The 15,450-nt window shown below is 35.5% G+C and overlaps 1 protein-coding gene and 1 pseudogene across 1 annotated transcript; one reads left to right on the top strand and one right to left on the bottom strand.

Annotated features, from left to right (window-relative positions):
- The first annotated feature begins 3,069 nt into the window (after nucleotides 1-3,069).
- Nucleotides 3,070-9,594, top strand: LOC100797615 (uncharacterized; annotated as a pseudogene).
- A 204-nt stretch (nucleotides 9,595-9,798) lies between these two features.
- LOC100792691 (calcium-transporting ATPase 2, plasma membrane-type) lies at nucleotides 9,799-15,450 on the bottom strand. The gene is made up of 7 exons (XM_003539230.5): nucleotides 14,824-15,450; nucleotides 13,527-13,581; nucleotides 11,499-13,447; nucleotides 11,221-11,379; nucleotides 10,903-11,074; nucleotides 10,476-10,774; nucleotides 9,799-10,368 (listed from the first exon to the last, which is right to left on the bottom strand). Exons 1-7 carry the CDS (start codon nucleotides 14,998-15,000, stop codon nucleotides 10,129-10,131), a joined length of 3,051 nt encoding a protein of 1,016 aa, XP_003539278.2. The 5' UTR covers nucleotides 15,001-15,450; the 3' UTR covers nucleotides 9,799-10,128.

Below are 15,450 nucleotides of genomic sequence, written 5' to 3'. Positions count from 1 at the left end.
TATATATATATATATACTAACTAATAGATCTAATAAGAATGAGATTTTTATATGATTTTCAATCAATTGGTATTTTTTACACTAATTATGTTTTTTTAGTATTATAAGTATCATTTATCTATCTATATATCTAACTATTAATATTAATTATTAAAAAATTTGATGAGTTTTAATCATTGTTATATTTAATGTGTTTGTTCTTTTTTTATTGAGATTATTGTGAGACCGGTTTAATTGTTATTGTGCTTATAAAATCAAAAAGTCTTTTTAAACTTGAAAAAAGATGTTTGAGTTATAAAGTATAAACGGATGTAATTCTTCTTGTATCATCTGAGAAAAAAACAATTTTAAATTTATTTTACAAAAATGATTATTTATTAAATATTATTTGTTAGAAGTTAGCATAGATATTTAAATAAATTATGTACGAAAAAAAATCCAACCACCCTTTGATGGTTTATGGACTCGTGACTGTTCAAGAGCATCGGATTTGTTAGGTTGCAGAATTGCCCTCCTCAACTACACTCCCTTGTCTTGGCTGATGTAGTTGGTTTGGTGTAGCTTTTGTTAGATTTTAGAACATTGTTATTGGGATTCTTGAATTCAAGAACTTATGTGCATCAAATTTATCATTATTCTTACTCAAAATTCTTATGCTGGAGGTTGAATTTTAAGAAGAGAATTTTCAAGAACTCATTTTTTTAAAATATTATTTTAAACATCATTTGAGAGAAAAGAGAGACTTTGTTAGTGTTTTTTTTTTTGTGCATATAAAATCTAATAATTTCAATCAGGTTTGATCACTAAAGCAAAAATAACAAAAATCCTTGCATTTTATGTAACAATATGGCTAGGGATGAATCCAGAAATTTTGTTTAGTGGGGGCAAGAAAACAATATTTTATTATCAATGGCAAAAGAAAACAATATATTATATATTTACAAAAGAAAAATACTATATATTTTTACAAATTATTTATATAACCTTTTATAAATTACAATCGAGTCAAGGTGTCTATTTCTTACCAACTTTATGTATGTCTTTAGTATTATAAGAGCAAATAATAAAAAATTTAAAAATAAAAATATAAAATTAATACCAATTTATTATCTCTTAGCTATAACTTTCTATATCCATCTAAAAAAATATTATCTTTGGGGCAACACCTGTTTTGATGGGAGCAAAATCTTTTTTTTATCAAATGCATATAAGAAAAAAAATATTGTGAGGACAATTATCCTCATAGTTCCTAACCTACATCGGTCTCTGATCGTGAAATTCACAGAAAATTATCCAAGAGCTCAAAATAGTTTCTTTTAGTAAAGCAAAGATGTTTTCAGTCTCTTTCACTTTCCTAATGATTAATTAGATTAAATCTCAATTAATAAATAGTATGAGTTTTGGGCCACTATTGTGGTGGCTGTAACTTGAGAAGCCCAATGGGGGCGAGTGTGGGAGGTAATTGCTTGGGCACCCCGCAGTTTTTGAAAATGACGAAAATACCCTAATAGGTATTTTTGATTACAAATAAAAAATTTGGTTTTTTTTTCTAGTTTTTTTTTTTTGAAAAATCTCACACTTTTAATGTAAGTTATTTTCCTTAGCTTCTATTAGTCTCCTTTTCTAAGCATTTGGAATTGGGTGGTTATTCGTCACCGGAAAAGAAAAAATACGTAAAAGAAATTTAGAAAGATACAGAATGTCAATCCGTATGACTCATACAGATCATCAATCCATATGGCCATATGGATTACTGATCCGTATGAGTCATACAAATTATCAATGTGTATGTTTCTAATTTTTTAAAAATTTTTAAATCCGCATGACCATATAGTGATTAATAATTAAATTTTAAATCTTAAATTTTGATTTCAATATTTTTTATAACTATCAAATTTAATATATTTTTAAATTTGATTTCAATCATTATCTTAAACTAACAATCTTATCATATTTTAAATTTTGGTTTTCATATTTTTTATAACTACCAAATTTAATATATTTTAAAATTGATTTCAATCATTATCTTAAACTAACAATCTTATCATATTTTAAATTTTGGTTTCAATATTTTTTATAACTACCAAATTTAATATATTTTAAAATTTGATTTCAATCATTATCTTAAGTTAACAATCTTATCATATTTTAATTTTTAAATTTTGGGTTCATAATTTTTTATAACTAATAGATTTATTGTACAATTAAAAATTATGTTTCAATGTTTTTATGACATTTTAATTATTTAAAATTTTTTATTAAATCTTTTTTGTAACTAAAAAATTTAAATTATTTTTAATTATGATTTCAACATTTTTATTAAGTAACAAATTCAATATCTTTTAAATATTTGTTTTGATTTTTTTTAAAAGTTAAACAAATATAATATGAAAATATTAAAAATTAATTATTTCATTAATCTAATCTTAATTTTAGCAATCTGATCTAATCTAATTCTAGTAATAATTAATATATTTTTTATAAATAAAATCAATACTTAACATATAAATCAGAAAAAATTACAAAATTTCACTAATATTACGAAACAACATTACACTACAAAATAACAAAAATAATGATTGACAAATATATATTTACAATGTAAACAAAAATTAAAAAAAAAACAAATTTAGAAGAAAAAAATAGAAAAAAAATTATTCAACAAAAACATAAAAAAAACCCATATGGATCATCAATCCGAATGCTGATCCGTGTGGGGTTTTTCTAGAAAAATATCATTTTTGTTTTCAAACAACAATATCAAACCAATATGAACAACATCCAAAACAATAACATCCAGCACCCACGAAGAACGAAGAAGAAGCATCAACGGAGTGAAACGACATAGGAAAGAGGAAGAATAAGAACTATAACGACATGGAAAGTGGAGGAAGAAGAAGGAAAGAAGAAGAATCATAGCTGCGTGGGAAGTGGAGGGAAACGAAGAACCGCAATGAGGAAGAAGAAGAACCGCAACAAGAAAGAACCACAAACCACCACGAGGAGAATGAAGGAGACCACGACGTGCATGAAGGAGAACGAAGAAGAAGGAGAATGAAGGAGATCACCATGAGGAGGAAGAAGCACAACACGAAGGAAGAAAAAACACTGCGACAGAAGGATATTTTAACCCTTTCACCCGGATACGGGGTGTCCCAGCAATTTTATTGGGTGGCCAAAGTAACACCCTTCTCAGGATTGTAGTTTGAATTTGGATTATTGCAGAAAGGCCCAATGAATTAAGATGAGAATTTGAAAAAGAAATTTCCCTCTCCTGTGAATTTTGAAAATGGAAAATTGGAGGTGAGTAATGTTACAGTGGATAAAGCGCGGTGGAGAAGAGGCTTCGTTCATCTCTGCAATCCTCAGCCACAAAGAAAATCCTCAAATCTTCAAAAGCTTCTCTGAAAACCCTAGTCCATTCCATTAAGCCCTCTTCCCCTCTCTGTTCTTCTCTCCCTCCCATTCTCTCCGACTCTATCTCCGCCTCACTCCAATCCTTCCTGAACCTTCTAGAACCCGACTCCGCCGCGAACCTCGGCTCCCCTCCCTCCAAGCGCCCTCGCCGCTCTTCCCTCTGCTCCGAACCCTAACCCGTCGACGAAAAACATGAAGTTCTCTCGCGCCTCGAAATTCTCGCACGCATCGCGCTGCTGTGCGTTTCGCACCCTAGAAAGCCCTTCTCTCCTTCCGATCTGCTTCCCGGCATTCAGGCCCTGCATGATAATTTGATTGTTTTCGCACCCTAGACCCGGCTTTGTGTGAGGAATGGTGGAAGGAGAATTTGGCGGGAAGAGAGTCCTTAATTTCTCAGAGTCACCCATTCCTGCTGTCAAGGTCGCTCACCCTGAAGAAGAAGGTGGACGTGCACAGGGTCTGCGTGCTTCGCGAGGCGTTCGCTCTGTTCGATTTCGACGACGAGAGCATCGAGGATTTGAAGCTGTTGTTGGTTCGGTGCTTGATTTCACCCTTGTATTTGAAGACGGAGCATGGGAGGCGGTTTCTGGCGTTTGTGTTTGGGCTGAGCGATCAGCTTGGGAAGGAATTTCTGGCGATGATTCGGTCGCAGATTTCGTTCGGGAGGAAGTCGATGCTGGAGGCTTATGGGGATATTCTGTTTCGGGTGTGGAGAGCTACTCAAGTGGATTCGAGGACTGGGATTGAGAATGGGTTCTTGCAGGAATTGATTGAGGCTGCCATACACGCTGGTTCCGGAGTTTTTGCTTGGTATATTAGGAGGGTTTTTGGAACTTTTATTAACCAGAGGACCACCGATGGGGTTGAGAAAATGCTTTATCGACTCGCTGAGCCTGTCATATTTAGCTCTCTACAGGTAAATGCCATCATAGATGAAACACTCCCACCCCCGTTGAATTTGAATGTTGGTTTTACATGTAAGCACCGTGTATTTATTATTAGGGTGCTAACTAACTGTTAAGGTCAGTTGCCAAAGGAGAAGTGTTAGGGCGAAAGTGATGTGGTACTTTAAAGGTTCCTCAAGGTGATTGTTTGTAATGGTGTTAAATGAGTTCTCTTGTTGTAGGTAGGTTTTCACAACCCAGGAAAATACCACAGCCTCTAGCCTGTGTAGTGCATGTTTTGGAAATGCATGAGAAAGCAATGAATCATGTCAATTTAACCCAAAAATGTGGAAACCATAACTATTAGCTTTTGGTTAAATACTTACATGTGGAGAATCACATCGCAGCGTGCAATCAAACATGCTATGATGTAAATAAGGCAGCATAGGACTTTTTAACAGTGTCTGGTTGGAGGGGAATGGAATGGAAGGATGGGCTTTATAGAAATACCTATTTTTATATGTCTCTCCTCAAATATTGAGGGATTTGGAGAGGAGAGGAAATGCTTAATGTTTGTGAATTGTGTTAAAAAAATTATCCTTTGTTTGAATATTTGTCTATTGTAACAGTATAAATAATAGTAGTAAATTATTTTATTTTCCCAACTTTCTCCTTGTAAACCAAACAAGGGGTTCTTTCTCACTCCTTCCTTTCATTAAAGTTCTTTTCATCTGTTCTCCTCATTTTTACCAAACGGATTTTAGGGATGTTATACCATTTTATAATTTCATGCTGCTCGTATAAATCAAAGGGATCCTCTTAAAATTGGGTTTCTTGAAAAACATTTTATTGGAGTTGCAATAAATTTTAACCAGTAGTACTAGTAATATGACTGATATGTTACCTGCATTAATTTGTCATTTGTCTCTGTGTTCAGAGCTTTACTTTGCCTTCTTTTCAATAGGTTGCAAACTCAAATGTTCGTCAAAATGCTTTGCATCTACTTCTGGACATGTTCCCCCTTGAAGATCCTGATGCCACAAAAGAGGAGAAAGATACATTGCTTGATAAGCAGTTCTTTTTATTAGAAAGGCTACTTACAGATGATTGTCTGGAAGTGAGAATAATTGCTGTTGAGGGTTCTTGTCGCATCCTTCATCTGTTTTGGGAAGTTATTCCTTCACCAATCATAACAAAGGTGATGACAAAAATATTTGATGATATGTCTCATGATGGATGCAATGAGGTTAGGCTTTCTACGTTGAATGGCATCATTTATTTACTTGGCAACCCCTGCTCTCACGAAATTCTTAAGGTGCTGTTGCCAAGACTGCAGCACCTAATGCTTGACAAGGTTCTCGCAATACGAGTTGCTGCAGTGGATCTCTTACTACACTAAATGATGTTCAAAATTTTCAGTTCAACAAGGTACTCGTATTCTTTAAATTAGAATTGTTTAAGTTCTTTGTCTAATGTCTTATGTGTTTCTTAGTAGTATCTGTTCTGACTGATCCGTTCTTCTGTTTGGTATATAGGTGGCGGAACTAGATGTGCTATTGTCTGCACTTGCTAGTGATCAACCTCCTGTAGCTCAGAAGATAACAAAATTACTTATACCTTCGTACTTTCCCTCAAAAATACCCATTGAGGAGGCATGTAATCGCTGCATTACACTTTTGAAAAGGGCTCCAATGGCTGGCGCAAGATTTTGCCAGGTTGCTATCTTGGAAGGAGCATTTAAATCTCATCTTATGGAACTGGTCAAAGTATTTCTGAGTTGGATTTTGGCACCCGATAAGCTAGATGCAAATCAGATTGAGGGTTTCCTTTTTGCTACTAGCTATGTTTGTGATAGCTTGGCTTGTGAGCCATGCTATATAAATGCTCTCAAAGAGTTACTTGATGGAGAGAAAATGAAAGGTTTACTAACTGTGGCATCTAAAGGCCAAGCCCAATCTTCTTTATTCAACATTGTCTCCATTGTCTGTCCAGATGATGTTGCTGGACTTCTTGAATGGATAGGTGTTGTTACAAACTGCAGCGGTTTACCTGAGGATGTTGATCAACAAACTAAAATCAGGTCTGCGCACAAGTTGTTGCTTTCACTGGGCGGTTTTGATGACTTGATTGAAGCCTTAACAGCCTTCTTGCATAAGGCTGCCTATCGTTGCCACATTAAATTTGGTGCAGACATGCCATCTCAGTGTTTCATTTGCTAAAAGAAAGAAATCTATATCCTCTGGAAAATTTTCAATTAAATCAAAGATAATCAACAGAAAGCAATCATTTGATGATGATTATTTTTTAGCTGTTGGGGTGGCATGGCAAGTTAGAGATTTACTTCTGCATGAAGATTCCAGAAAAGCTATTTTGAAATCTCAGAGTTTAGAGATGTGGTTTGTTTCTCTTAAGTTGATTTCTGATGTCAGCACTGTGCATTGTGGGCACCATGAATACATGGATGTATCTCCTGTTTTGGCATATATTGCCCTTGCTCTCCAAATGACTGTTGATAATGTAGACAGAAGTAGCATACAGAACGGTGATACAAAGAGGAAGAAAACTAAGATTGATTCTTCTACATTGTTGTCAGAGGTAAGTAGAATCTTTGCACTTTTTGTTTTGTTTTGAATATTTGCATTTTTATAAATCTACCTGACTTTCTTGTATCTCTGATGTTCTCCAATTTCAATTTATTTTCTTTAAATAATTTTGCACATTTTGGTTGCCATTAATGCCAATGATTTTCTTTGCTAATTTATCAAACAAATTTCTTGCCTCAAACAACCTGCTCAAACCATTTGTATTGCTGGTTCTTGGTCAGACTGGTTTGACTGGCCTTTCTGAGCCAGTTTTTAAACCCTTCCACTGTATTGATGAATTGATATTTGATAATATCATAAATTAACCAGATTGGCTTTAATCATGACTTGTCTAATATGATCCCCGCTTTTTTCTGATTAAATTTTCTTTTAAGTAGAATATCTTGGAGCTGACAATAGAGCATGTGCTCAACTGCTTAGAAAAACTATTTGGAGCAGATGACATCATGAAAAATCATGATGCGGATTCATGTAAGTTGCAGCCTACTAATAGAACAAATGAAAATCAAAATTTCACCCGAAGGCGTAGACTATCCCCGACAGATGCATGTCGCCCAAGTAATCGTGGTGAGTAAATACATACATGATACCGTTATCTGGGTCTGATAATGGGTTGTGTTGCTTTGACCAAATGTAAGTAACCCAAGCACACTGTACTTCAATTGATTGCATTTACTTTTGAGTTATAACCCCTCTTTTCAGGTTTCTCCTTTTTTGGTCATCATATTTCGAAAGCACCGTTAGGAATTTCTTTCATATGAGCATATCAGGCTTTAAACCCTTAATTATTATTAGTGACAAAAATCGAGATTTTAGACAGTGATATGCTACAGAAGGAGCAAACTATGCCAATTTGTTATTCTGAATTATGAGGATTTAAGTATCATCCCAATATCTACAAAAAGATGTAGATTATTTTAATTTTTAGAGGCTCAATTTGCATTTAAAATTCTATACAAGTTGTTTGAGAAGATTCCTCATTTTTGTGTATTAAGAACTATGGGTGTGTTTGATTTCTATTTTCAAAAACTGTTTTTAACTTTTAAGATCATGAATCCCTGCAAAATCAGCACAACCATGTCTGTATCAGGATCCAGTCCCACCAAGCTTACTCCAAATGAGTCACACCCTTGAAGAAGATGAGAAAATATTTTTCAGTTTTTGTTTTTTGGCTTTAAAATATTGTTTTGGAAACAATTTCCTAAACTGAATAGATTTTGAATGAAAAATTGATTCCTGAATAGTGTGAAATTATTTTAGAAAATAGTTTTTAAAACCAAAAAGGTAGAAGGAAATCAATTAGATCCTAAATATTTGCTTTATGTACATTTTATGATTATTATGTTCAATGTCTTCATCATTTGCTTAGCTTGGAACAATACAAACTTCCACTTTCTGCGGAAAAGAAAGTAATTTTCTTTGTAGAAGCAAAGTTTTTTGTAGTGGTGTTTGTGTTTTGCCCATTGTTGCTAACTGACTAAAACTTTTAACAAGCTTTATTTGGGTATGTACATTCAATATATGTTTGTTATGTCTTTGTATATTTCTCTTGTCTGTGACTAATTATCTAAAAGCATAATATGCATAGGATCTACATACAATGAAGCCCAACAAGTATTTTGTGTGGTAAACTTGCTTTCTGCTGTTCTCAAGTTCCTGGCTGATGCAACTGCTATGTGTTTTGCTCCTCACAACCACGGATTATTCTTAAACTACACATCAAAGTGTGTGCAACATATCATATTGTTGTTGGACCAGCTACATCATAACCAAATTCAATTTAAGGAAGAGGATAAAAGAAACATTGTTTTTTGCCTAAAAGGCTTTTTCACCTATGCAGCAAAAATACTCAATGTGATACTCACCGACTCCTGTGAATCCTCAATAACTCTACCAAAAGCTTTTGCTCTTGCCAATAACTTGCTTGATTTAATCATTTCAATTGAATCATGTATGCGCTCTGGGTATGCAGTGCGTATTGTTGCAGCCGCAAAGACTTGGCTTCCTGATGTGCTTCTGGCATTGGGATCTACAAGTATCCTAAAACACACTGACTGTGGTGAGGAACATTCAACTGCATCTGAACAAATGAAGTTGCATTTTCCAAAATGGCCCTTGATTTTAGCCAAGACTGAGCTCTTTGAAGTAAATAAAGCTGAAGATGATGAATCTTCTCAACCAGAAAAATTCTCAGCATTCACCAAGCTTATGGAAATGCTGATTATATTACTGAAAAAAATTCCCAGTATAATGGATGCAGTCGGTGTAATTTTCATGGTTTCTTCAGTAATTGGGCTAGAACAGAAGGACTTTGGGATGGCATTAGGACTCTTGTGGTTTGTATGTCTTAAGTTGTTTAAACCTGATGACCGGGATTGGGTGACATGATGCTCTCTTCTCTGCAAGAAATATTTCCCAGGATAGAGAGGGAAATTGCAGAAGAAAATGATGATGAGCTGGAGAAATTAACCTATGCAAAGGAGTTGATTGAACCTCTTTGGATGTATCATCTGTATGAAACTGGAAGGGTTTCCTTGGCTGATGACTAGAAAATGTTATTTCTTGTTTGCTTTTTTGCTCCCTCTGTAGGAATTTAAAGATGATTTATGAAAGCCTTTAGATGCTTGATGTACATATTATTACAATTGGCACTGCTATTTTTCTTGTGAATTGTACAGAAAATTAATATCCGTACCTTCTAGCTTGTCCTAACTTAAAGCTTCTTTAAACATATGCTTCATTAGTTAACTAAGAAAGAAGTATCTGCAATAAGGAAAGGTTCTTGTTTTATATATTGCAGTTTGTCATGTCTCAGTCAATTGTGCTGGCACAACAAGATTATGACTACGCAGAGCTTTTAAAATAACGGAACGGACAGTTCAGGATCACCATTATAGAACATAGAAACAAATGAGATTTATAAATATAAAAATTGAAACAAACTGAGGAAGGCTAGTAATTTACTTATTTACAGCAAGTCATCAATCATTCTGCTATCCTAGAAAATAAACAACGTATTAAATAAAATGGTTAAATGGTTAATGCTAGTCAAACTGCTTCGAGACATCACTCCAGTGATTTGTTTCACTGCTCGATTTCTGATTCCAACCCAAGAAAGCCTCAAGCATTACCAGGCGAGTTAGTGAATGTAAAGGCATAATGGACCTTGAAGCAATGCAACAACTAACGGTAACCAACTACTGCTTTTTATCCATTCAGGTGCTTCAAACAGGGATCTTCTTTAAGCGAGCAGCAATTGGCATGCCCAAAAATCCAACCAACAAGCAAAAGAACCACTGTGCCAGGGTGAGAGGTGTTGTGTTTGCAAAGGTTCCCAAGTACTCAACTATTATGATTTGGAAGAAAACAGTAGCACTGATGACACCCACGAAAACATAGTTATCCAATATGCCTTTAAAAACGTTTATTTTCTCCATTTCACGTGAATTTATCTCATTGAAAACCTGCACAAAACCAAATCAACCCACATCTGGTAAGACACTTCGAATTTAATAATTTTTTGAGTAATAAATATTCCTAAACAAGTTTGTCTGCTTTTAAGAAAAGTTACCTGGCAGAAGACAAACGTGTTAAAAATAAGCGTGTTTAAGACTAGATCTGAATTGGGGCCCTCAAGTAAAAAGATTGATTTTCCTCTTGACTGAAGAAACCATATCACCATAAACTGATACAAGGATTGACCTAAGATGTTCCTCCACATGACATTGCTGATGAAATTTCCCTTCCTTCCAACAGGTGAACGTTTCATTAAATCATCATTTGGAGGTTCAGTAGCAAGAGCAAGTGCTCCCAGTGTGTCCATTATCATGTTCACCCACAAGAGTTGAACAGCTGTGAGGGGTGCAGTTCCTGGAGAGAGAAATTGCATGTAAGATCATAAGATAACTAATAATAAGAAGAAAACACAAAAAACAGTTTTTATAACCTGTCATGCAGGCTATTGTTTTGGGGTAACAAAATTAAATTAACTTTCTAACCTGTTAAGCAGGCTGATGTGAAATTCACTATTAATGCAACCACATTAACAGTTAACTGAAACTGTACGAATTTCTGAATATTTATGTAAACCGAACGTCCCCATTTGGCCACTGTTACTATCGTGGAGAAGTTATCATCCAGAATTATGACATCTGCACTTTCTTTTGCAACCTGAACATATATTAAGAAATTAGCTTGCAGTACAAAATTAAGAGTTAAGTGACTAAAATGTAGCAGCACAACATTTCCTTTTCTTTTCCTTTGGTGGGTAGAATGAATGGTTCACAAAGGGAAACATTGCATAGCATTGCACTCACCTCAGTTCCAGCAATTCCCATTGCAAGTCCAATGTCAGCTTCATGAAGGGCTGGGGCATCATTAGTTCCATCACCTGTTACAGCTACCACTTCCCCAAAAGTAGTACGCAAGTGTTTCACCAATGTGTGTTTGTCTAAAGGTGAGGATCGAGCCATAACCTAAAAGGAATCAAACACTAATGTTAGTTAAAGTACTAACCATAAATAAATTATGTGTATGATTAAGTAGTACTGAAGGAGTCAAAATATAATTGCATATTAGAAGGTATATGTGGCACCTGAATTTTGGGAATCAGTTCAAGCAACTCTTTCTGACTCTTCTCTCTAAACTCTGGACCTTCAATAGCTATGCCATCATCAGTTAAAATCCCACACTCCCTGGCTATAGCCTTTGCAGTGTTAATGTTGTCACCAGTAACCATTCTAACTGTTATTCCAGCTGAACGACACATTGCCACAGATTCCTTAACACCGGGACGAACAGGATCTTTTATACCAACAACTCCTATGCATGTATATCCAGAAACAGGAATAGGGTCTTCAGTAGAGAACCCGTTTTCCAATTCCACATAGGCAAGGCATAGAGTTCTAAGGGCCTCACTTGCAAACTGGTTTATTGTATCCTTAAGATGGTTAGTTGATTCTTCATCAAGGGGTACAACCTCACCGTTTGAGTTGAGAACTTTGTCACAAGCAGCCAGAATTATTTCAGAAGCACCTTTGCAGTGGGCTCTTAAGCCTCCACCAGGGAGCTCAACCACCACACTCATTTTCTTTTTGGTGGAATTGAATGGCTCAACTTTAACAAGTTTACATGCTTGTCTCTCTCCTTGAAAATCTCCACCTAATGACAAACCAAACTCCAATATTGCAGCCTCGGTTGGAGTTCCTAGAATCTCACGTTTGCCATTTTGGTTAATCACAACCTCTCCTCCTGTATTGTTGAATATTGACTGTTGTAGAAGTTTCACAGCAGGTTCTGGGAGTTCAGAGCACAAACTAGAAGAATCCTTATTGCTGCTCACTTCCTTGCTGTTCAAGCAAAAGCATGTTTTGACAACAGTCATGTGGTTGGTTGTTAGTGTCCCAGTCTTGTCACTACATATAGTTGTGGCTGATCCCATGGTCTCACATGCTGCCAAATGTCTCACAAGGGCTTTGTCATTCATCATTTTCTTCATTGCAAATGCAAGGCTCAGTGTCACAGCTAGTGGCAGCCCCTCCGGAACAGCAACAACGACTATGGTAACTGCAACTGCAAAGAACTCCAACAGTTCCAACGCATCGTCACCGGTCCAGCTCCGTAAGCTTCCTTGTTGGAGTTTTTGGCTTACAAGTCCTTGCACCAGAACTGCAAAAGTAACCACTGCAAAGAATAGGCCTATCTTGCCAATAATTGTTGCAACACCATTCAACTTCACCTGTAGTGGGGTTTCATCATCTCCACCTTCACTGAGAGTAGCCATCAACTTACCCCATTGAGTCCTCATGCCAACACTGGTGACCAGCATCTTGCATGATCCATCTTGGACCTTTGTTCCAGAAAGAAGAAATGGATTTTCTGAACTCACCATCACTGGCTCACTCTCTCCTGTTAAGCTTGACTCATCAATCAATACGGAAAATCCTGAGACAAATAGTCCATCAGCAGGGACTTGATCACCAATGGCAAGGTGCACAATGTCACCAGGAAGTAATTCATATATTGACATTTTCTGTCTGTATCCATTTCTTGTGACCTGAATGGAAATTTTCTTCTTCTCCTTGTCTAAATCCCTGAACTGTAACGATTGGCGATAATCGCTCGTTGCTGTCACAAAGACAACAAGCAATATACTTGCAACAATTCCAAGACCATCGTGAGCCCCCTTTGGCCATCCTTCAGTTGCAATGCCAACTAGCAGTGACACAATAGCACACACTCCAAGTATCATCAGAGTCATGTCTTGAAAGGCTTCCCAAACAAAAACCCAGAAACTTGTAGCTGCACTTTCAGTGAATTTGTTGATTCCATATATCTGCTGTCTCCTATTCAGTAACTCGGTATCATTGTTAAGCCCCTCAGTGGTTGATGTAGAAAGCTTCTCAGCAATGCCATTAACCCCACCATGATGTCTGAACTTCTTTACATCATGGCCTTCAACAATAGACCCCAATTCATCGCCGCAGATTTCAAAACCTGCATCTTCAACTTCCTCTGGCACTTTGTAATCGCTTAGTTGCACACCTGAGGATGTGATCACAAGTAAGTAAGCATACTGATTCTTAAATATATAAGGTATTGAAATAATTCTGAAGAAACTTACCTAGGATAAATTGAAGTGCTGCTTTGGAAACCAAAACTGCAACCCTGATCTTCTCCTGCAGTAAGAAGAGAGTAAGTCTTGGAGAAGTAAAACATGGAGATGTCACATTTTTCGTGTTGGGGAGATAAAAGCATTACTTATAAGTATTATCAAGTCCCTTATAAAGAAAAACAGTTTTTATACAACAAAAGGTGAAAACAAAATTATATGGCAATTACTAAGAATAAAATCTAGAGAAAATAAAAAAGAATGAATACGAAAATGTATACTATAGTACAACAAAAAAAATGGGAATAAAGAGTAAGCCGAAAGGAAAATAAGTGTTACGTTTTTTTAAAACTTATATAGAACAACTGTGGATGTAGTCAAATGCTGGTCATAACCTGCTAGGTCCTGATGTTTCCATAAATTATCTTGAGAAATTTATTACTTGTAGCCCGGTGTAATGCATTTTGTATCTTAATTAAAACCAAATTGTCCATGCCCCATCAACAATACCAATAACAAAAATTCCAGAGTTGAATGCTAATTAGCATTTTCTATTCATCATGTCCTTTTTTATAAGTTGCTCAACAACTGCTAATTAGATGAGCTCAAGATCAATAAACATGCAAACTCTTTAGTGCCAAATGCATGCTTATAAGCAGCAGTCTTGAATTTATCTTTAAATAAAAGAATGAACTCTGAGGAACAGGGGTCAAGGGAGGTAATGTGAGGCATAAGCATGTTTGTGTTGGAATTTTGATCAAATTTCGAAATTGCTGCTCCAACGTTTGTAAATTGTAACTCCTTTTACTATTCAGTTTTTACTTACAAGGAGTATATCGGCTTGGTTATGAAAACTAACTAGAGTGAGTAGAGTCTATGACTCTATTTATTAAGAGGAAGGAAGAAAACCAATTACAAGTGCGAGGCTATGAAGGAAAGATATAGCAAGAGTCCAACAAATATCTCCAAAATATAACGACACAAAGTATATAAGTACAACGATATTCATATTTCATATATATTTAATTAATACTATTTAATTATTTATTTAGTGTGCAATGTCACGTGTATTTAAACACTTGAAAAAACAAAATTAAGAACGGTGAAAAAGTATAACTTGATGCCCATTAATTATTTGAAATTTTAGTCTCTCGTGGTTTTGATCAATAAACTTTATCCAAAAAAAGTGTTGATAAAAAGTGTACTAATTGATAGGAAATAACTTCTTTTGTTTTTATTTAGCGAAGTGTATCCTTTATCTAAAGTATGACTGGAGCATGGAAAAATATATGGTGAATAAAAAAGATACCTGATTGGTACGACGCATAGCAGCAGCTTCGCCCCTCTTGGAGAGATTTGCAGTGAAACGAAAGCGTCTTTTGGGGTTCTTCACGACCCTGCATAGTCTCCTCCATCGTTGAAGAGCCTCTTCAGATGAATTTTTGGACTTCACTTCAAAATTCTCATTTAAATAACTCTCCATCATCTTTCAACAATAACAACTAACACACTTTGCTTTGCTTTGCTATGCTATGAACTGTTATGTATTTTGTTGATACCTTCGTTATCAGTAATGAAATAATCAAATGGAGTTTCAGACAAAGGTCATATAAAGTGATGGCATGTTTGTCATGTCTCTTCCCTGGTTTCAAAATAGCACCCTTTCTTGGATGTTTGGCACCACCAACTTTGACTGGAATTTGGTGGAAAGAGACCAAGAGAGGAAGGTGGTGTGTGCGGACCTCGTAAAAAAGCACGATGATATTTCTAAGACCTCGTCCTGGACCAAACAAAACTGATGACTGGTTCAAGATAGGAAAAAAATTGTACTTCTTGTAGCAGTTAATTGAGTAACGGTCTTTTGCTCGTGGGAGAGATGGAACAACTTGGTCTAATATTAAAATGCCGTTTTTTTTTGTTTTTGTAACTCTTGTAG

The sequence above is a fragment of the Glycine max genome, chromosome 11 (genome assembly GCF_000004515.6).
Source record: "Glycine max cultivar Williams 82 chromosome 11, Glycine_max_v4.0, whole genome shotgun sequence".
In the NCBI taxonomy this organism is placed as follows: domain Eukaryota; kingdom Viridiplantae; phylum Streptophyta; class Magnoliopsida; order Fabales; family Fabaceae; genus Glycine; species Glycine max.
This window is presented reverse-complemented; position numbering and strand designations above follow the sequence as displayed.

Bases quoted from the DNA above. Each gene is read 5' to 3' on its own strand.
- LOC100792691 (XM_003539230.5), bottom strand. From the start codon at position 15,000: ATGATGGAGAGTTATTTAAATGAGAATTTTGAAGTGAAGTCCAAAAAT. The intron at 13,448-13,526 runs GTAAGTTTCTTC...TCACATCCTCAG, and splicing joins AGCACTTCAATTTATCCTAG to GTGTGCAACTAAGCGATTAC. The intron at 10,775-10,902 runs GTTAGAAAGTTA...TTCTCTCTCCAG, and splicing joins CACATCAGCCTGCTTAACAG to GAACTGCACCCCTCACAGCT.